Here is a 22,995-nt window from a genome sequence, read left to right as displayed (position 1 = left end):
GCGTAAGAGAGAACCTCATGCAATTTCAGAAGAATTTATGGTCAGCACAACCTAATGAACAGCACTATATTTGACAGCTGGTTCTGATGTCCCCATTCCCTTGCACAGTCACAGTGCTGCCTGCACTGTGAGCAGAAGCACATGCTTGCTCAGAAGGCCCTGAGACTTTGTGGGGATTTGCAGTATCAGCTGCTTACTACGGATGATAAGGATGTTTAAAGCATCTCTTTTTCATGTATGTGGATATTTAAACTGGTCTGGAGGAGAGGGAAATTAGTAAAAATAATAGAATGCAAATAGAGGAATGTAAGTTTAGGGCGAATAGGTTTTTTTTTTAGCAAATGTTAAGTTCCTAAATGTGAATTGTTTACAGTTGCCATCACTCAGACATGCAGCTGAAGAAAGGGTATAACCAAACTCTGACTTCTGATCCTGAGCTGATGATATCTCTGCTTGTGAATGATAAAATATATTTAGCTCAGAATTTGTGAGTTAAGATAAAATGGATTTATTTGCTTATCATAAGAAAATCTGCTAAAATATCTGCAGTATGATTGCAGAGAATGGCACACCTCTGGTCTACATATAGATCTAAACTGTATGCTCATGATTATACATGAATGTGATTCTTCGAGTCCTTGATGCACTGTGATGCTGAGTACAAACTTGCCTTTTCTGCAGTCTGATTTCTGGCATGACTTCCAGATGTTTTGCTTATAGCAGGCCTTAAGGTTGATATCTTGCCCATGAACTGCATCTGGGGTTGAGTCAAGGATGTCAACAGAGATCTTAATTAGCAGCAGTAACAGTAAAAAAGAATGGAAGGACAGCTGCTGGAGCTGAAACTTCCATAGCTTTTGTGTGATTCACATGGTGTCTGCTCATTTACTTATCTCAAGAACCCTTCCAAAGAGAGCTATAGAGTGATAATGTTGGGTGTTTTAGTCCTGAATGCTAAAGACAGGAAAATTTAAGGCCAGCTTAAGCCCAAACAAGCAAACTGGAAGCCTGAGTTACAATTCCTCAGCTTTAATAAGAGCCCGGGATTCTTTTATCATGGCTCATAATGGTGCCAGTTTATCTTATCTGCATGGCCCAGAAGGGAGAGTTAGCTTTCCTAATATGTGGCATGTTCTTGCACAAAAGAAAAAACATAAAAACCAGCAAGTAATATAATGCTATGTTCATGCACAGTGTACTATTTTACATTGACCAGTTCTACTTGGCCAGTGAGGGAGAAGGCCCTAATATTTAGAAATTATGACATCAGAAAAAAGGTAAGAGGAGGCTGCATTCCAGCAATTTGTTTCACTAGTAACAATGAAGACCAACGACAGATATTTCTGTTAGTGTACACTTTATTATTTCTCTTACATTCATTGCCTTCTCTGGCATCCTGCTGAAATGTTTTTGATTGTCTACAAGCAGGAGATCAGTTGTCATAAGGTGTGTCACTGTTCCTCATCCCTGTTCACAGCTTTCAGCTGCTGCCAGGCCTCACATTCCTCTTTGTGACTTCTGAATGCTGCTGTGATTTTAAAGAGACACTATAAACAGAAACAGTCCCGGAAGTTTGTAATTACTCCCGTTCTTAATTACCTCCCACTAAAAGTTAGTCTAAGCAGAACTTCTACAAATGCACAGCATTGTTGTTTTATTATTGTGTGACTTTCACAGAATAAAACCAGTTCTTGATTATTTCTAGAAGTCTCCTCCCTGATTTTCAGACTGCAGTTCTTCATTTCAGTGCCACTCTGTCTTCATGTTTGCTCTTTGTGTATCAGTTTTCACTACCACTACTTTTGGGGCAGTGAAAGTAGATTTATCCAGTCTTCCAGGTGTTTATTCATTCATGGTACACACAGCATTACTTGGGTTAACAAGTTGGAAGAAAAAGTTAGACTTTAATTGCCCATTTTCTGTCATATTTAAAAAACATAAAAACATTGTCCCCCACATGATGTGCTGTAAGTTCCCTTCCCCTGTGTTGTTTTTGGACTTTTGGAGTATTTTGGAAATGATCTCTTAAAAGACAATAGTATTTTTAAAACCTCCTACAGGAACGCATTTGATTTGAGTTACTCAAAGCAAACGTGAAGGACCAACAGACCTGTGAAAATGACCTCTGCTGGAAAAACAGGGTTGGTTGTTTAACTTCCAGGCTGTTTTGTTCTGAATGCATGTGTGTGACTTCCTGGCAACTCTGCAAGAACTGTGTGCGTCTCCAAGCATAACTTAGCTCCAATATCCAGAAATATATTTGGACACAATGCAACGTCACAGTCTGCTGGTTCTAAGTTTCTGGTAGGGATTAAACCTTTGAGCAGAAGTGTTGAAATGAGTGGACCTCTCCTCTGTGAGGTCTTAAAGGATTGCACATCCCTTTCTGGGTTGGAACAGCTGCAAAAGCTCCTGTGCCAGCAGTTTGTGGTGGGGGACACCACACAGGTTCCATTCTTGCAGGAGGGCTTGCGAATGCATATGCCAGTTGTGGGTGCCATCAACATAGCTTAGCTCCTCTGGTTTGTAGAATAATGGCAGATCATGTCAACTCGGAATCCAAACCACACAGCTGTATGTATTTATGTATTTATTTCCAATTGGTTTATCTGGACAATCTAAATGCTGGTTTGTTGAGATGAATATTGTATAGAAAAGAGTTTTAATGTTTCCTTTTCATCTCCTAGGATCATATCATATGAACAGCCTTCATGTGCTTCGGAATTTGTCTCTTGTTACCTATTCCCACATGTGCAGACATAATCCTTCTGTTATCACGCTGCAGGTATTTGCTGTAGGGAGGATGATGATTTTAACAAGGAGAGTATGAAGCAGGATCAGATGCATTCCTTAAGCAGCAGTGTTCCTAATTTCATGTATTTTTCTCTTCAAAAATAAAGACAAGACTCCACTCCTTTTACAACATTTAATCAACAGGATTGCTTTGAAAATGTGATTTTCTTGAAATAATCACTGAATCACCAGCAATTAGCAAAGAGTGACGGATCAGCCCAGAGTGTCTGACATACTGTATCTAGATAAAACCCTTTTTGGACACAGTTATCAATTCCAACAGCCATATAAAGGAGCATGATGAGAGCCAGGCATAACCAGATCTATGTAAAATCAATTTTATTGCTGTTGCTAATGAGATCTCGAAAGAAAGAGGCTTAAGAACCAGTGAGCACATGAATACAAGTAATATAAAAATACTCATTTTAACTCCCTTAGTGCTTTTATAATGCAGGTAGTGAAACAGCTTCTTGTGCATACTCACAGGGTCTGGAGATTCTTGTTTAGCATATGTGAAAAAACAAAAGGGTGAAAAATTACTATGTCCTGAGCAGTGCAATTGATGCTTACCCTCTGTTGAAAACAACCTGTATAAAACATTCTGAAAAGTATTTGCTGCCAATCAGCATTTTAAACCTCTGTGTATAAATGTCTGCTAGACTAAAGGCAGTCTTCTGAAACTCCAAGTAGTGGTAAACCTAGATGAAATGTCACCTCAAATGTCCCGAGGAATCCATTTTTGGTTATTCATATACTGATCTATGGTGAACAACAATGTGGTGAAAATTACAAACACAGGACAGCTATCACAAGTCATTCAAGTCTACAAATCAGCCTCTTTTTTCCAAGATACTTCTCGATTCACAGGAATACCAGCCGCATGAGAACAGTTACACTAATCAATATATGTCTTCTGTGATGTTATGATCTGATTCAATCTCTAAGTGAGTTATAGGCTTTTGTGGTCCGGGTATTGACAAAATCTGTCTTCTTAAAATCAGCCTTTGGAATAAAAGAAAGAATAATTCATTATCTTCGGTGTCGACACTGCAAGGGTTAACCTGCCTAAAAGATAGGTCTTGAGCCATAGCAAGGGTCTAGGTAGAGTCTTCTGCAGTCAACAGAGACTGAAGAGATATCTCCCAAGAGTAACTCAGTTCAGTCTAAGAATTCTACAGATTCCTTGTGAGAGGAGTGGAGGGGCAAACACTGATCTCTTCTTTCTGGTGACAGTGGCAGGAGCTGAGGGAATGGCATGGAGCTGTGTCAGGGGAGGGTCAGGTTGGGGATTAGGAAAAGGTTCTGCACCAGAGGTCAGTGGGCATGGAACAGGCTGCCAGAATTCAGGAAGCATTTGGACAACACTATCAGACATAGGGTTTGGATTTTCGGTGGTCCTTGTGGAGGCAGGAGTTATACTCAGTGATCTTTTTAAGTCTCCTCCAATCTGGAATAGCCCTATGATACTATGAATCACTGCCAGGAGTTTCTTAACTCTTTCTGCTGCCTATTCCTCTGGCTCCATTTCTACAGACTCATAACTCTTAGATGACTAATGTCAATTGAGATTAACCCTATACAAATGAAGAGTATAGGACAATGCCATAATGTCTCATAATTGTATCAATCTCATTTGATCAAGTAATTTCTGTTGCTTATTAGATTGACTTTTCAAAAACATCTAGACATTAGGTGGCTTGCAGCTTTCAGTGCTACACTTGGTATCTCCTTGGGTACTGATTTACAGGGAACAGCAAGTAATCAGCATTTTATAAAAATAAGATTGGACAAATATGTCTTTTATCTACATCCAGAATAACAAAGGCTTCAGAAAATTCCTGCCATCATGAATTACTGCATGATTCAAGCACCCTTATTCTTGAATACAGACTTCTTGTTTGTAAGGCAACATACTGCTGAGTATGATGAAAGACTGTAAAGAGATAATAAGCTAAGTAATTTTCTTGATCAAATTTCAAACAAAAAATCTACAGTTCTTACTGTTGTGCTTTTTTTCTTATTCTTTTTTTTGAATCCAGGAGACTTCAGTTTCATTGTTCCTCTGTTAAGAAGCAAACTGGCTAACATACATATGCTAAAAGCGAGAGCTTGAAAATAGCATAGTTTTAGGTTATTGGGAATTCTAGGTGACAGATACCCTGTGCTGCAGGTAAATAAGGAATGAAAACAGTTTGAAATACAGGCTGGAGACAAGTTGAAGTCAACCCAGCTGTGCTTGGAAAAAGGAGGTACAGAGCCTCAAAAGGAAAGAAACAAGCTGTTTTGTTGGTTTTGGCTGACTCACGCTGGTCATTTTTTGTTTGATTTTGACTATGACAGTATATGTTTGCCACACCTTCCCCTGGCTGTACCTTTCTGTTTGAATGTAACTGACACGTGGGCTTACAGACGGCACAGAGAACAAGGAGAATAAGACTGGGTTTAAAATAAGAAGCTGTTCTGCCCTTCCTTTGCTTTTTCTGGCAACTTATGCCCTCTGTGTCAGACTGGTTTGGTCAGTGGTGGGTATATATCTACTAAGCATCATTTCTCACTATCTGACTGCTCTAGCAGGAAGCAACACTATTCATAAAGTTTGCTAGTGCATGCAAAACCAGAAAGGGAGAGAATACAAACACTGGTAAGCAAATTGAAGAGCATTCATTGCTTGTGCAGCATTATCACAGAATCATAGAATGGTTTGGGTTGGAAGAGATCTTAAAGATCATCCAACTCCCAACCCCTGCCATAGGCAAGGGATACCTACTGTTAGATCAGGTTGCCCAGGGCCCCATCCAGCCTGGCCTTGAACACCTCCAGGGATGAGCGTGTTCTCTGGCAACACATTCCAGTGCCTCACCACCCTCTGAGTGAAGAACTTCTCCCTAATATCTAATCTAAATATATCCTCTTTTAATTTAAAAGTGTTATCCCTTGTACAATTACTACTCTTCCCAACAGCGTCTCTTCCAGATTCCCTGTAGGCTCTCTTTAGGTACTGGAAGGCTGCAATGCGATCTCTTCTCAAGCTGAACAACCCCTACTCTCTCAGCACATATTCATAGGAGAGGTTCTCCAAGACTCTCATCATCCTTGTTGTTCATCTCTGAGCCTGATTCAATGGGTCCACATCCCTTGTAAGCTGAGGGCCCCAGAACTGAATGCAGTGTTGCAGGTGGGGTCCCTTCAAAGCAGAGTAGAAAGGGAGAAATATCTCCCCTGACCTGCTGGCCATGCAACACACAAGTAAGAGAAGTGCCAATCAGTCACCCCTTGAAATCTTATCAGGAAACACTGCAGAAGTGCTAAAGGTCCCAGGGAACAAATGAGAGGGATCTACAACTGAAATGACAAATTAAATGTCTTTGCTATAAGACAGGTCTTACCTTTTTGTAAGCATTGTGGAGATCAGTATGTGACCACAAGAAGTAGAGGAGGACTGAAGCAGCCTTACTAGCTTTGCTGAACATGTTACTGAAATTTTGTAAAAAGAATGATAAAATATGGTTAAATTCCCATTTCTTAAACACAGTGTATGTAGAGACTTAAGATATTATAACCTCATAGATTTTTCTGTCTCTGTCCTTCCAAATGATGCTTTCTTGCTCTTTAGGTATTCTAGCAATCTCACACTGACCTGATTACTAAAGAAAATGAAACATACATTTCCACTTCATTTATTCATCAAAATTAGAGAGAAATTAAGTACTCTATAGACTTAAACTTGAAGCACATGTCATAGTATCCAAATTCAGTTGAGAAATTGCACCTCAGAATAATTCTGAATGATCTTCCCAGAAGTTAAAATGTCTCATTAGTTAGACAAAATCAGGCCTCCTTTACTGAGATGAATTTCTTCTTTCTTTATGTAAAAAGAGAAGGCAAACAGAATAATTACTCCTATTCATAAATCATTATTCTATTTGGATTAAATGTTGGTTGCATGTGATTAAATATTAAAGAATTATTAAAGAAAATTCAGGACTTATACCTATAATGAAACTCTATACATAATTTTTACATACAGCTCTATCTTTTCTACAAAATGTATTCCCATGCTAAAGTTTAAAAGTTATCTGAGCTGTGTTACAAAGGACAGGAAATAAACAAACTGTTTTGGGGAGAGATGCAATCTGATCGCCTGGCACTATGTATATTAGAATATAGATAATGTGCCTTCATCTTTGGAGATGGTATTTAAAGAACTGGAACACAGCACATTCCTTTGTGGATGGAACAGATTTTACAAGAGATTTTTCTTTGTTTTCTAATATATGTAATTCTGTTCATATTGCCATCACTTTCAATCTGTCCTGTACCTTAAGATGCAGTATTTTCCTCCCAAGTGGAAAAGGCTGCATTTTCTTTCTTTTTTTTCTTTTTCTTTTTTTCCTGAAGGAAAGGAGGGAGGAGAGGGGAAGGCTTCTCAACCATCTTACCTGTCGTTCATGCTGATGGCAATGATCTTTGGCAGGCCACCAGAATTTAGGAGAAGCCGTGCATTGTGAGAACTGCTCTGTGTCAAATTGTATAAGGTGTAGCAGACTGAAGCTGTGGTTTCACAAGCAATATCAGACCCTGGGACGTAGTCAGGAAGTATCGAGACCAAATCTGGCAAAACTTCTCTAGCTAGAAGTTGGAAGACAGAAAACTCCGTTACTTACTGTCTGTTAGTAACATTACTATATTACTACTTACCTAGGACTCCTATGAGACATTAGTCCTCCCATTACTATCTATCACAGTGCTGTGTGCTCCCCGAAAAGAGTAATGATTTCATAGCTGCATTATATTCCCCCAGTTAGGTAACTGCATCCACATGAAATTGTACAGTGTATGTTTTGCTTCTTATGCACAATACATTAATACTTAGTGTACTGCAATGAAGTCCTCAGGTGTGTGAAAGCAGGAGGCTACCACCTCCTGAGGAAATGTGTGTGTCTGTAGGTAAACATGGATTTAGTAGTACACCACAAACTGAGAAAGGCGTTGATTTTAATGTTGCATTTGACAATTGTAGGCTATAGGAGGATGCACACATTGAACCTAAGTTATTTATATTTAAGAAGAATGTCATACTTGGAAGTCTCCTCCTACTCAAAGAACACTTCATTATTTTGACCACACTGTATATGACTCTACCAGCCATATATATTGTGTATGTTGTATGCATATTGTGAGGACTGGGACAATGTGGAGGACTATGCCACATGGACTGGTCCATGTTCAGAGTTGATGGAAAAGACTACAGCAGTCAGTAACAGGCTGCAGGCAGCTGCTTCTGATGTAAGAAGCAGCACTGGGAATTAGCTGCAAGCATTTGGGGAAGGAATTATCCAGTGTGAGGCCATACTGGCCCTCTACACTCAGCATGCCTCTTGTACTGAGAATGTTTTCCTCACTCTGACTTCTGTTCTTTCCACTAGGTTGTGACAAAGTTAGTTTACAGTGAGATTAAATTACATACATTTAAGATAAAGAATTCTTTAAAACTGAATAAGCCACCTGCTATGATAAATATCAGACAAAGCAATTATGTCCAACATGATAGTCCATTTTTTTTTCTGTTGGTAAATCAAGTAAGGAGGTTTTCAGGAAGTCTGAAAATCATTTTATTTCCAGATATGTTTTATATGAAACTTATCTCAATTTGAAATCAAACATTAATTTTGCTTGCTGAAAAGAATCGCTTTTATCTAGGAAAATTATGTCCTTCCTTTCCTTTGGCCAAAATGATTGGAGAGTTTGACTTGAATCCACACATCAGTCAAAAAGAACTCCTTTTCACTGAGGAAAGGTTCATCTGAAATTCCCCCCATTTTCATTACTGTGGGTAAAGCAATAAACAACAGTGAAGTTTAAGCACCTTTCTCCAGAGCTTCATGCTATTCTGCCTTTTCCACGTTCTTTCATAGATTGTTTTTCCCTAAGAAAAACCTGACCTCTTCCTCTCAGGCTAATTCCTATGTTTCTGGAGGATTCAACACTTGTAATTTTTAACATCCTATGCATTATCCTCTTGAAATCAGTCTAACAACATATTGTTATATTTTCATTAATAAGGAATGCTCTCTAAGGATTAATCAGTGACCAGAAGACTGTTCTGCAGAATTCTGGATGCTAATTCATTCCATAAATCAGCTCTATGCCTGTCGTTTCCTCTTCTCTCTTCAGCAGGAATACAGAAAAGGACAATGAATGATGTGAATTCACTTTATCCTATCAGTAGGAAGAATATTCAAATATAAATTAAGTAGAAATGAAAATACTTGGAACAGAAATGGCTTCTGATGTGAAAATAATTATAACATTTTATAAATAATACCCTCCAGAAATAATTGGTTGTTTTCTCTGTAGAATCTTCTAACTTCTCAAAAAAGTTATGCAGAGAAACTGTGGAAGCAGTAGCTTGCAAAGTTTTATGTCTACAAGAAGAAAGAAGAATGTCTACAAGAAGATCTTTACTAGAATGACTAGAGATGTTCTATTACATAGTTGTGGCAGCACAGAACTCTGCATTTTCTTACCTTTACCCTATTTTAAGTGGAAGAAAAACTTTGTTCAAATCTATGCATATTTTACTACTTTGAATGTAACATCACTGGAAGTATCTGATGAGGAATACACAGTGTTGAAAAACCTTGACGTTAGAGTCATTTTTAGATAAAACCTTTATTTTCAATCCCATATAATAAATCAATCAACCTAAATTACTGTTAAAATTCACGTACCAGTTTTTTTGTATATATATATTTTTTTTAAATTAGGAAAGGTTGAAGTAAGGAAAGCTGAGAAAGAAAGCCCAGGAGATAACATTAGTCTTTGCTCACCTATGTCATTTTGCAGGGAGGTGTTGCGAGACAAGTTCCTGAGCAGCGAGACTGCTGTCTTCTTTACTGCTGGGTGGCTGACATGCAGCATAGTTCGAATACTTGGAAGGCCATTTGCCTTCCGAACAACAGTCTGGGCCACTGAAAACGGCATCTGTTGTAAAGGCATTTGGCAAGAATGTGTCGTTACCATGAATATATAGCCTCAGACACAACAGCAGTAGGCTCTTTGCATTTAAGGCAGTTTAGATCTGGAGCTAGGTAGGAGTTGGAACAGAAGAGGAAGGTGATATAAAAGAAATTCAAGCCTACTATTTCCCACATGCTGTTTGGGCAGTTTCTCGTTCAGAACATAATATAGGTCATCAATTTCTAAACCATGAAAGGGATGTGTAACAGAGAATTCCTCTCTCCATGGGACTGATTTTGTTCCACAAATCCACTTTTTTTCCCCACTCTTTTAGCATCAACTTATCCTCACTGTGCAACGAATTAGCAAATTCCAGATGTGGACACAAAGTAAAAAGAAGTGATCCTCCTATCTGCCAAGCAGGAAATATCTGCGGTGCTGGTTATGACTTTCTCCTCAAAGTTCTTTGATTTCATTGATTGTGTCTGGAAGCCAGTGATTTGCCTGTAGTTATCAGCTCCATGCTGTGAGCATGTCGCAACTGCAGCCCTAAATTCTATGCACTTACATCAAGAACTATTTAAGAAAAAGAAAAAAGCTGACTTACTGGTCCAGTACCAGCTGTGAGGTTCTGAAGAGCTCCCAGGGATGCTTCCTGGGTATAGTTTCTGGTACTCTTTGCTATCAAGGAGAGATATATTCTAATCAGTGTGGAATGCCAGAGTGATTCCACACCTCTGGGATTGCTCTTTTCCTCGGGTAGCGGGGTGTCCTGCTGCTTCTAAACATGTGAACAGATCAGCTGTTACAATCAGTAATGACATAATGCATCACAATCTAAACAAGCAATTTTGTAACTCTATGACAGATGATTCTGCATAGCTCACTAGAGAGAATTTTCATGAGAATGAATGTGAACATTATTTTAAGACAGACATTTATTGTTTTATTATCACTGATATTTTAATAATCAAATTAAATAAATTAAAAGCTGATTCAAGTTCTTTTTCTAAGATAAATATTTATTTCCTTGTTTTCATTACCATTTTTGTTAGCTAGATCAAGGACTGCATTTGAAAGTAAAGAATACTTTCATTTTTACTATCATATGTTAGGATATTGGTTAAGAAGTACTTGTACATAGTATCCCAAGATCTATTATCAATCACATGAGTTGAAACATGGCAACTGGAAGGTCATGATGGAACAAGAATTTTTACCAATCGGCTCATGTGTGAGAACATTTCTTATCTTTGATGATTCGGGGAACGAATCTGAAGTAATCTGATGTGGAGAAGTAGGGATGTATTCTCTACGAGAGATGATCCTGGTATTTGATAACACATAGCCAAGAGCACTCACATTCACAGCACTACAGTCTTCTTATCATAGGAATATGGATCTGTTTGATGACTGATTAAAGTATGTTTAATTTGCAATAATTACATTTTCCCTAACATTCATAGTCTAAGAACAGGTCTGATTTTATTGCATGAATTGAAATTATGCTACTGACGACTACAAGATCCATGTTCACACTCCTTTCAGTTTTAAGCTCCTCAGCAAGTATCAAGTTGTGAACAGTAAAGGCAACCTGTAAAATTCCAGTATTTAACTGTACTGACCATTCAATCTGAAAATGGGAGATAGTTGAAGGGGAAGATGCTTTCCATCTTTAGCTATTGACATTGGGGGCTGAGCTGAAGGAGAAATAGTATGCTAAAGCTGCACTCTGGATGGAATAGGAGAAAGAATAGACTCCAGGAAAAATCATGGATGGGGGAGAAGCACAAATCCTTTTGTTTCCCTTTCCCCATCCCTGGTACCTGTTTTTCTCTTTAGCAATTCCATTTGCCAGAATATTTGGATCTGAACCACACAGCATCAAAATAAGAAGTCTGAAAGCCAGCAAGCCACAGAGGAGGCAAATCACAGTGTGCTAATTCCATTTGTGAAACTGCCACAATATCCAGTCATCAGTAGGACACTTGCACAATTGCTGAACGTGGTGCAGACACCAGTTAGGTCCATCAGGTAATGAAGCTGAGAGGCACTATTTCTCAACTAATGAAACTGAATTGTTTTGTCATTTGTTCCATCAGACATCTAATAAGATAATGGATGTCAGAAAAGGCTATCGATAACTTCACATTTTGAGGGTGAGTGTCACATTACCAGATGCGTCACCAACAGAGAAGCAACCTAATTAGATCACAGCCTTATATTCTCCAGAAGTTGCTACAACTGATTAAGAAAATGAGATGTAACAAAGCATGTGCTTTACCTCTTTCACTTTTCTGCTCCGTGTTCCAAAACATCCTGGTGTTCTATCATTGGTAGAAATATTTCTTCTTTGTACATAGATGCTCTGGGCATAGTTTTCAGGAAGTTCTACCTCTAGTTGGTAGGAAAGATTGTGAAGAATGCACACGCAGTTTTCTGTGGCCTAAAATAATAAAAGAATAGAGAATTTGGAAGCAATGGCATGTGTTGAAGGGACATGTATAGACAAGGAACTTCATTTTTGGATCTTAAACAATTAACTGCAGAGTTTATAATGGTTTAAAGAAGAGCCAGTTTTCATGCCACAAGACTGCTTTTACACTGAGAAATTAAACATGTCCTGAGATGTTCCTAAGCACTCAGGCCAACTGGCACACAAGGCTTGCATTCAGAGCATGGTGCGTATCTGTTGGAAATGATCCTGGGACATTATAATTCCTGAATGTACCTGGGATTTGTTTGGGCACGTGCTGTTTGGTACAGACCAGAAGTGTGCCAAGGAATGCACAGAAGCTTAAGAGCAGTGATGAACCATATACACCTAGTCAGTGTCAGCAAAAGGAAAGCTTTGTATCTTTCCAAAGGATACAGCACATGTTTTTTGTGTGTGTTAGAATGCCATTGAAAAAAAAAAAGAAAAAAATTAGATGTGCCTTTCTGGAGGTGGCTCGGGGCAGTCTGGTCTAGCGGTTGGTGACCCTGTGCATGGCTTAGTGGTTGAAACTAGGCGATCTTTGAGGTCCTTTTCAACACAGGCCATTCTATGATTCTATGATTCTACGGTTCTACGATTCTACGATTCTGTGATCCTAAGCATGACTGAGGTCAGGTTGACAATTTCTGAATGATGAATTCAGCGGCAAATAGTCTCATTACCAGTTCTTCATTTTTTGAAAGTAAAAAAGGGGATGAATGGTTTTAGGACAAAATGCAGCAGGGAGCTCTTGACACAAGTGTTATGTGCTGGATTCTCCCTGGAGCTACTGGCTCTGAATGCAAGGAGATGGAGAAGATCAAGTAACTAATCCCAGGAAAGAGCTACAAATGCACAGTAATTACCACCACACAGCACAAGTTATAGCAGGCACATCAGAAGTGCCTCACAGGCTATGGTTAACCTCGTAAGTGGCTGCTGGTCTTCTCACCTAACTTCACCCAGCTAAAAGACAAACATCTAGTCTAAGCAATGTTCATCTGCAGTCAGCACTGGGAGGAAGAGAAGGAGAAAACCTGTCTTTTGGAATTGTCCACATCCTTGCAGTTACTGGCATAGGCTGAATGCTTAATGTACAAAAAAATGTAGGAAAATTAATTCTATTCTAAGTGACGTAAACTTCTAATTACTTTGCCAGGCAGATTTAGGTTCCGCATTTCTTAAGAGACATATAGCATTTCCTATTTAGGAAAGTACTCAGATATTGATTCTTTAAAACTTCTAGCTAGCTAGCTCCCTTAGACAAGCAAAAAAAGTAATATCTGAACCTTTAAAAGTTTCTAGTTCTCTGTGGTGAGAGATCCTTAAGACTGTTTTCCTAAAGCCAAGGTATGTTGTTATTTTAGACAGCAGGATAAAAAACACTTTCAAAAGCTTCTTTTTGAACGTTCACATTTGGTAGCAGTTCTAAAAGCATTGGAAATAAGTATAAATTTGGCAGCTACATCACAACTCTTTCTGAACACTGGTTTTAAAACAAAAACTTGCTCTCAGTGATTTCCCATAGGAAAAGTGTCTTGAAGAATACCTTGTCATTAGGCTCGTGGTCTGCAATAGCTCCTTGAATATAATACACAAGAGAATCAATCAGACCGTCACACTCTCTCATCTTTTTCCTTCCTTCTGGGCCAGCAGAGCTCATGTTTCTGTGAGGAAGAAATACACTGGTAAGAAGAAATTTACTTGAAGATATTTTCTAGTGCCTCTCTGACAAACTTTTCCAGATAAACCTTAAAATAGCGAAGTTAAGGATGACTGCTTCTTTTCTGTAGGGCTGTACAATAATATGAGACTGTTAAATAAAACTTCAATTTTAGTGCATTCCCAGACAATAATAAATAACAAATTAAAACAAGCTGTTGTGTTTAGATGGATAAGGCATGCCTCGATTCCAGTCTTCATCTCGATGTAATCTCTAAACAAACAAACTGAACTTTTTCTTCCCCCAAATATTCCACTTAAAGCTGTGTTTTTAATATCTGTGACATTGGCTATGTCAAACTACCAGACGAAAAGTACTTGTGAAAACTTCCTTTCAAAAAAAGTCTTCTTTTAACATTTACCTAAACCAAGTCAATCTTGATCACCCACCAACAGACATAAGTTCTAAGAGTTTTAGCAACATCTACACACAAGCTATAACATTTCTGGAAAACAGGGAACAGTTGTTTCTTTATTGCCTACGTTCATTTTTGTGCTTGTAAACTAACCGCAGAGTAAACCCAACTTTCTCAACTTGAAGATGATTGATTTCAGCCACGGGACCAAAATCGCCAGACACCCCATGTGCTACTAGAAGGAAGGGAAAGAAAGCTGAGCCTGCAGATTGAGCTCAAGGCGAGCAGACAAGTAATGCATCGCAAGGTGTCCAGTGACTGTAGTCACTGCCAGCTGAGCAGTGTGCGAATACTGAATCTTCTACTGCCAGTGGGGAGCTCTTAGAGTCACAGAATGGTTTGGGCTGTAAGGGATCAGCTGCCCAAGGCCACATTCAGACTGGCCTTGAACACCTCCACGGATGGGGCAGCCTGTGGCAGGGCCTCATCACCCTCTGAGTAAGGAATTTCTTCCTAACATCTAACCCCTCTTTTAGTTTAAAACCACTCCCCCTTGTCCTATCACTGTCAGTCCACATATGAAGTCATTCTCCCATCTTGTTTATAAGCTCCCTTTAACGTACTGGAACATCTCAGTGAGATCTCCCCAGAAGTTTCCCCAGGCTGAACGAATTCCCCTCTTCATAAGAAAGGCGCTTCTCTTTTCTGCTTTCCTTCATTTCTCTGAGGGTCCACATAGTGGCTGAGCACCCTTCCTCAGTTTGCTCTTTTGCCATTCTGTCTCACATTCTCATGAGGACAGTAGACCTGTTACTACTGATATTTGTTTTCTGTTACCTGCAGAAGAAAACATGTAGAAAGGATGGGAAAGAGCATGTCTTCTGAAGAGTTCTATCCAATCTTTCTAATTCTCTGCCAAATGTTTTCTCATGCACATGTGGAGATACTTGGGTTCTCCTAGCAGTGAATAGTATCCCCACCCAGCTAAAAACACAGTCTTAGTGCAGTGCCTCTGCTACCCATGTGCCTCCTGTTGCTCCTGCAGTGTTCAGCAGAGGAGATGTGAAGGGACAAAGAAACATACTGCACTCTGCTGCTTCCAAGAGCATTCTTCTGGCTGCTGGCACCTAGGAAGACAAAGCTGAAGCCACTAGAAACTGCTCAGTCCAAGAGAGGGAAATGCCAGATGCTCTCTGCTGATGCTTTCTGCTGTTCTACAATGGCTCAGGCACTGCTGCATATGCTGTCTGCCTCCTCCAGATTCAAAAGAAGACACTAAATGTTCTGCTTTCTGCTCACATTTCTGTGCTTTGTGGTAACCTGAGTGCAACTTGAAAATGAATTATGAAAGCCATTTGAAAACCCTTGAAAAGCTAAGGACACGCTTCCTGCTTGAAGTTTGGCTCAAAATAAGCTACTGATTATCAGGGAAGTAACAACACTTCATTTTGAGGTATAATTATTTTTATAACTGAATGGCCTCTGAATTATGGAATGCTGGAGTTATAAATCTCGACCTCATTATTCTGGCCTCCCGCTGCTCCATTGGCCGAAGGGCTGACTACAGTATCACATTCCTGCTTTGTTTGAAATAACATTAAATCCAGCTCAGTGTTAGTATCCACCACAAAGAAGGTCATGTTCTTTAAATAATTTCAGGGAGTTTACTTTACCCTCTTATTTACCCACTGGAAAACACAACAGTTTAAAATGTTATTGGTGACAGAGCCTGAAAGACACAGCTTTAAACTTTCCCGTGGCTTATGATAATAAAATACACGTGATATTTTCTACATAGTGCCAATGCAGTTTTATCCCCTCCTCCTGGGAAGCACATATTTAGTTTAAATATTAACGCATTGTAAATACAGCTTTACTTTAGGTCACACTGTTAATAAGGTTCCTATTTATGAGTTCATTCATGCTCTTGTGGAATTATATATCACAGAATTAATATTCAGATTCCTCAATGTGGCAACACTTTGGAATTCAATTTTACCTACATAAGTCACATTTGAGTCATGTCGTCCTTTCAACAGTTTATGGCTATGCTGACAGACATGTACGTGCTACAGCTCTTCTAGTGCATAGCACAAATAGTTTCTGAGGTGCACAGACTAAAAATACCATTAAAAGATAAGTGTGGAATTTCCCCCACTGAAGACCTTCAGCTGATATGGCACTTCATCTTGTCACAGCACAAAAATCACTGAACTTTAGACAACTATCATCATTCTGAATGGTTGTGCAAGGAAAAACCATCACTCGTACTTGCCATCTAGCATGACTATGGGCTGGCAAACAGCTTTATAGCTCAGGAAGCAGAACATGAAGTTGAGGCACTGCCCTGTTCTGCAAAGGAAATGAATCACTGAACTGCTTTCCTTGAGTTGCTGGCACTCAACTGTTTATCCAGAGACACCACTATGCGTGTCTGCATGGCCGTGCTGTGCTCCTCTTCCCTCTTTCCCCTTATTACCACAATGTGAACTGGGAAGAGCACCTACTTTCCAGATTGTCCAATTACAGTTGCAACCACTTTGAATGGGGTCAGATTTTATTTTCAGGATTGGGTAGCATCATATAGGAGTAAATTCATATTAAAAAAAAAAAATCATTTTGAAACAATGGCAATATTTTCCTTAGAAAAGTTCAAAATTGACTTAATCTTGCCTTCCCAAGATTTGAGGCTCCTGACAAATGTAGCACCTTCCTCTGAGCTCAGGAGTTTAACTCTCTCCCTGTGGAGCTCCTGGAGGCCTTGAAATATCCATCACTTGAGCGAATGGGCAATTGCCATTTCGGGCTGGGCTGGCTCAGAACTGCAGCTCTTGGCAATCTCATGCTGAGATCCCAGGGCTACCTAGAAATCTTAAAGTTTGCTATGCAAGTTTGTTTTCCCTGAGCTTCATCAGAGTATACTGAAACAAATACATCTGTGGAAAAAAAGAATTGGAGTCAAGATCAGACATATTGTAGAAAACCTCTTGTGCTACACAATTCCTAACACCTCTGCCTCGCATCAGTACTGAATAGTTAGGAACGTGCAACATGAGAGAGAGAGCTGCTGCTTGTAGGAATGCTCTCCTTTGAGTGACTGAGAACTTAAGTTTTGATATAATTTAGCCATTAAGCATCTCTGACTTCTGATATGCTTAAATATGCCAATCCTGGTGACATGCCTGAACTGTACTGCATACTAAAGTGGATGCATGTAAGTATCTGCAGTCCTCATTCATCTCACACCATGCATGGTGTAACCGTATCTGTGACTGACACAGCCATCTTCCCAAGTTTCAGTGTCTTTTATGGAGGATCAGCTAGTACCCTACTGGGAAATATTTTATGATCCAGGTGAGGTAAGTATAAAGAATTTTAACATAGTAAAATCAAACATGATTTTCACAGAAACAGAATGACAGCACATTCAATTACGTTGCAAATTGAACCAAATGAAAGGGATTTTCCCTTTAAGCCAGCACTGAGTCACACACTGGCAGACATCAGAAGAGGCTTTTGCATTGTGTGAGTGATCCACACTACTGATAAGAAGATGGCTTTTGCTCCTGGGACTCATTCTGCCAAAACTGGTAATTTGAATTTAACTCAAGTATGTGACAACAATCTCCTGAACTGCTTCATGATGTTCCTGAATTACTTCAGGAAACTGTATTCCCTTCATGCCTTACACAATTTAAAATTGCAACAAGGAAGGAAAGGAATCTATAGATTTACACAGTAATGCTAGGCACCAGGCTGCAAGCTGCTTTCTGGAAATAACAAAATTCCTTCCAGGACCTGGGGGAGCAGACAGACTAATGAATAGACACAAGATAAGAATGAATAGAAATAAACCTAAAGGAGTGGCAATGCTGTGCAAAAGGCTTTGCTTCAAAGGCTTGTTATCATTAGTCCTTTGTTTTATAACTTCAGTTAGAACCTTCCATTACTAGCTTGAGCTGCCATTACAATTTCAACCAATAGTAAGAGCTTTGGCCTTAGTTATCTCAGATTAAATAAAACGAGATGGTTATGCAGCCTCCTCGTCTAAAGTACAGTGATAGCACTTCCTCAGTCTACAGCTTTCCAGTCTCTGTGAGTCACTGTCAAAGGTAAAATAGAGCTTGGACAGACCACAGAACAACAGTGATGAAAAATGAAGTGTTGTATCTATTTTACTTCCTGAGGAACCATGAGCAATGGTTAGCTGACTTTTCTGAAAATGGCTGTCTGAGAAGTTTTTTAGAATTAGGGTACATAGGGCCACAGAAAAGTCCAGTTACAGAGCAGTTTTAAAGGAGGACTCCAATGAAACTCAGCAATTGTAATCATTAGCTCCAACTTTGAAGAACTTTGAAGAAGTGCAACCTGTAAACCTGTAAAGTTCAATCCTTTAAGACAACACCCAGGATGATGTTCCCATCAGCTTCAGCAGATCACGTTCTGTCCCTGAATAACGGAAATATCTTGCACTGCAAAACTTCTGGAACAGGTATTTCAAGGAAAAAACACGACAAGACCACTATCAGTATTCAAAGTATAATAGAAAGCCTTCTACTAAGCCTTCCTTTTAATTCACAGGAAAAGCCATCCCAAACATTTGTATAATAATATTCAAAACCATATATCCTGCACACTCTTGGCATCTTGCACTTTCAGACTTGGAGGAAGCATATGGAAGAGGAGGCTAAATATCTCCACTTAGCCAATCCATTCCTATTGAAACAGGAGACAGTACTGTTATGCAAAAAAACAGCAAGAGTTATCTTGTCTATGAAAAGTTTTACTTAATTGTCTTTTGTCAGATATCCAGCGAAGTCTTTCAATTTGCTTTACTCCACCTGCTCAGGGCACAGTGATTTTTATCATATTTCAGGACTGAATAAAACCATCATTTATTCTAACTGTCAGTGCTAAATTTTGTGTTGTACGCAGCTTCATTTTGAATCTCTAAAGTTTTGTGACCTACAGTTTCTGTGAAACTGTCAGAAGCAAAGCTTTAGGACAAAAAGCAGATCTAGAGAATGGGATTAACAAATCCGTCCAGCTCCTTATCAGCAAGTGAATGTACAGACCCATGCAGCTGAAGTTTGGGATTCCACAGTATGTCTTGCAGTTACTGGTTAGTAGAATGAGGAGTGTTCTGGTTGTTCACTCATTCTGATTCCAGCATCTGCAATATTATCTGCTAGATGTAGATTCCCTTTCTGTCCTGAGATGCTATTAAAGAGAGCTTTAATTTACAAGTTGGTAAGTATGTGGCACCCTGTCAGATGACAGTGATAGAGTTGGACTGTGGCTGACTGTCAGGCAACTTTTTGAAAAGAAATTCTGGCATTCTTCTCTACCTAAGCACTATACTATGCATGATGTATGCACTCCAAAGTTCTATTTTTACTCTGCAGTAGAAGCTGCAGGCTATAAACTTTATCAACGTTCACAACAAATGTTAGCATTACAAAAGGGAAGACCAATTACAGATTTATACTCTGGCACATTAATCTACTCTTTAAGCACCTTTATTATAATCATAATTCCCTCTGTGCACAGTTGTTTTTTTGTTTGTTTTTTTTAATATGCTGTTCTTCTGGATTTTGTGCAAATATATTATTTTGAAATAGTACGTAAGTAAAGAATACTTCTGGTGGTATTCTGGGAATAAAGAGAAGCAAATTATTCCATACAAAAATCCTAGATTTCTGGTCTGCGCAAATATAAGCCTCATTAAAATCTATTCGCTGCAAGAAAGTATGCTGACAATCCTACAGATCAACTTCACCTGTGAATTTTCAAGGTTTTACTCTCCTCTCAGTTACAATTCACAGTGTTTGATCATTTAAAAATGACAAGGACTGGAACATGGACACAATACTTTTTTAAATAGCCAATGTATCTTTGGGCAAAGGTCAGTTTGAGAGACTTTCATTAAGGCTATAGAACTATTTGCAGCTTTAGAACAGCCCTACTCACTTTCTTTACAGAGTTAGGTATATTCAGAATCTACTTTTCTTTGATTTAAAATAACCCAGCTACTGTTACTCATTATTTGTCATATACCAAGTGGTGTCAAATTGCTACAACAACCTCAGAAAGAGTAACACCACATAAAAACTAAGAATAATTCTGTGACCCTATATGCTAGTTTGTTCAGAAGAGACGGCTCTGGAATCCAAAGCAGGAGCAGGTATAAAGTGGCATATCCAACCAGACTAGTTTATGTACAGAACAGCTCAAGCAAATTCATATGAAAAAAATATGATCTACTTCATTTCACAGACAACACCACTAGCCAGAGTGATTTTATTATGGGTAGTTAATGTTTCTCTGTATTTGTTTTTGAGCTATTAAAGAAAGATAAAAGTTAATTATTATTTAAACCTGAAGTTATTTGGTAGTTGGTGGGCAGACAGAACCTTACTGATGTGTATTTTCTATCGCTAACAATTCTTTTGTCCTCTGAAATCACTCATGAGTCAGACACAGGACTATTTACCCTGTACAAATTCATACCTTACCAACACAACTACTCTGTTGCAGGACACGTTAGCAAAACAGTTATGTACAAGGCAAAACCAGGCAGCTTCCCAAGCATCTAAATTTTGAACTTAATTCCTCGTACTTTACTAAAAAGAGTTTAACTTAGTCCATGCCTTGTCACTTGTACCATTACTCGTTACTTTTTTCAAACTTTGTTCTTTCATGTAAACAAAAGACATATTTCTGATACAATAATTGCTTTTATTTAAAGTGCAATGACTTTGAACTCACAAGAGATACAAAGGGCCACGCTTTAATAGGTTGTTATTTTTAAAGGTGTATCCCGTTTTAAAGACATGACTTTTATACTTCTGTCATTTAGGGGTGGGTCTACCTTAGTAGTCTTTTGTACTATGCTTCTCTGTTCTAATCACTACCGCGTTCATGAGGCTGACTGCAGTAGTAGATGCACAAATGTAATTCTATTTGTCAACCCCATGGCTGCAGCCTGGCCTTGACAGATCTGAACTTGTGCAAAAAGTTGGATGTGGATAATTTTGATTCAAAAATGACTTTTTTCCTAATTTAGTTATTTACCAACCTGTATGCAAACTCTTCTCTTGGTGCCATCTCAGTTCAAAGTAAGCAAGAAAACGCATGTGTGCAGGCCTGTTTTAAGATCACTTTATTTTAGGTACTTTTGAACTGAGTGCTCACCTCAGGCATCCTGTGGCATTGTAGAAGATATCAGGGTCAGGTAAAACACTTGACTTGGGGTAATCTCGATCTGGCCAGCCAGAGCAAGGGATGAGAACAGCTTCTGTCAGGATATGTAGGGCTTCTTTAACCAACAGGTGCTTCAGCTGGTCATTGGAAGACAAATTCCACAACAAACCTGCAATATCCAAAATAAAATCAGAGTGGCAAAGGATTCCCCCACAGTTTGAAAGGCCTAATCTCAAAGTTCTTGTAGTTAATCAGTAAAAGAGCTCGTCTGGCTCTTGACATCCTCAAGAGGAGCAGAAGGACTTGATCAGAGTTCACCCACCACCATGACACAACACTGCACAACACCCTCCCAGATGTGATTGCACAATGCTCAGTCTTCAGAGTCTCCAGTCAGAATGTGGAAGCATTTTTCTTTCCTCCCATAAATATAATGGCATTCAGTCATATGTGGACTAAATTAATGTGCTCTTCCTTTAGCCTGAGCTGCTGCAATTAGCCATAGTAAGTACGTCTAAGAAGCTCTACAGTGTCAAAAAAAGAATCTCAACTACACTGTGGAGTCTAAAGTGCTTAAATTTAGTATTGCTGAAGTGTGAAATGGGTGCCTATAGATTCATGTCTTCTCTCTGGAGATATGGAAAAAACAGGAAAAAATTAATTAATGTACAAGGAATTTGATTTCCTATGTCCCTCCATTGAGCAGGTAAGTGACAGAGCTTTTGGACATACTGTCGCATACTTTCATGACTACAAAGTGCAGCATAAGCTTTACTTCACACTGAAAAGATAAATAAATAAAAAAGATAAAGCTCTGAAGGTTCACTATTGCATCACTTATTAATTTTGACCATGTCCCGCAGCTGTATGAGGTTCACAAAGAGAGCAGTTCCTAACATAAAGCTCCCCTCACGGAGGATGCAGAGTGTCTGACACAGGAAAACATGTAGGTACATTCACAGCAATGTACTGCAACTCTGGGAGTGAACTTTTCCTGAGTGACAGGACTCTGATCCAAGAGAAAGTGGCACTGAAAAGGGATGCACTCATGTCTGTATTAGAGGCAGAGCTCTATATAGTCTAATGTCTGACTGAAAAGAACAGCTTTCCACTGCTCTGCACATCACTGCCAATTTGCAGCTATCTTAATCACCAAAGTAACACAAATGAAACTTATAAGAACCTCCAATGCCTATGATCATTTACATATAGGAATATGCATATAAATTTACATATAGGAATTCATCCCTATTAGATGCCTGGCAGATTGGCTGCACTTTCAAGTACCATCAAAATGCTGGATAATAAACTTAAAAGAGGAGTAAATGTGAGGTACAAACAGTGAGTTTATATGCCTTTGGGAATCTACTGGAAGATGGGAAATGCCCATTACCATGTTTCTCGAATGCTTGATAGCAAAATTCCTCATAGAAGGGAAAAATTAAGCTTGATCACTGGTTGACTGTTACTGTCCACATATTTGTC

At 38.9% G+C, this 22,995-nt stretch overlaps 1 protein-coding gene across 1 annotated transcript in view; it reads right to left on the bottom strand.

Moving 5' to 3' along the window:
• Window positions 1-1,827: 1,827 nt before the first annotated feature.
• The window catches only part of PKP2 (plakophilin 2), a 43,364-nt gene continuing 22,196 nt past the window's right edge, over window positions 1,828-22,995 (bottom strand). Inside the window, 8 exon segments of the mRNA XM_042838080.1 lie at window positions 1,828-3,795; window positions 6,180-6,267; window positions 7,233-7,422; window positions 9,624-9,777; window positions 10,361-10,534; window positions 12,038-12,199; window positions 13,779-13,896; window positions 21,502-21,679. Of these exon segments, the coding sequence (XP_042694014.1) occupies window positions 3,727-3,795; window positions 6,180-6,267; window positions 7,233-7,422; window positions 9,624-9,777; window positions 10,361-10,534; window positions 12,038-12,199; window positions 13,779-13,896; window positions 21,502-21,679 (1,133 nt within the window). The 3' untranslated portion in view covers window positions 1,828-3,726.

The sequence above is a fragment of the Centrocercus urophasianus genome, unplaced genomic scaffold, assembly GCF_019232065.1.
Source record: "Centrocercus urophasianus isolate 14NV4802_14NV808 unplaced genomic scaffold, USGS_Curo_1.0 seq_73, whole genome shotgun sequence".
NCBI lineage: Eukaryota > Metazoa > Chordata > Aves > Galliformes > Phasianidae > Centrocercus > Centrocercus urophasianus.
Note: the sequence above shows the minus strand (reverse complement) of the source record. Positions and strands in the feature narration are given on the sequence as shown.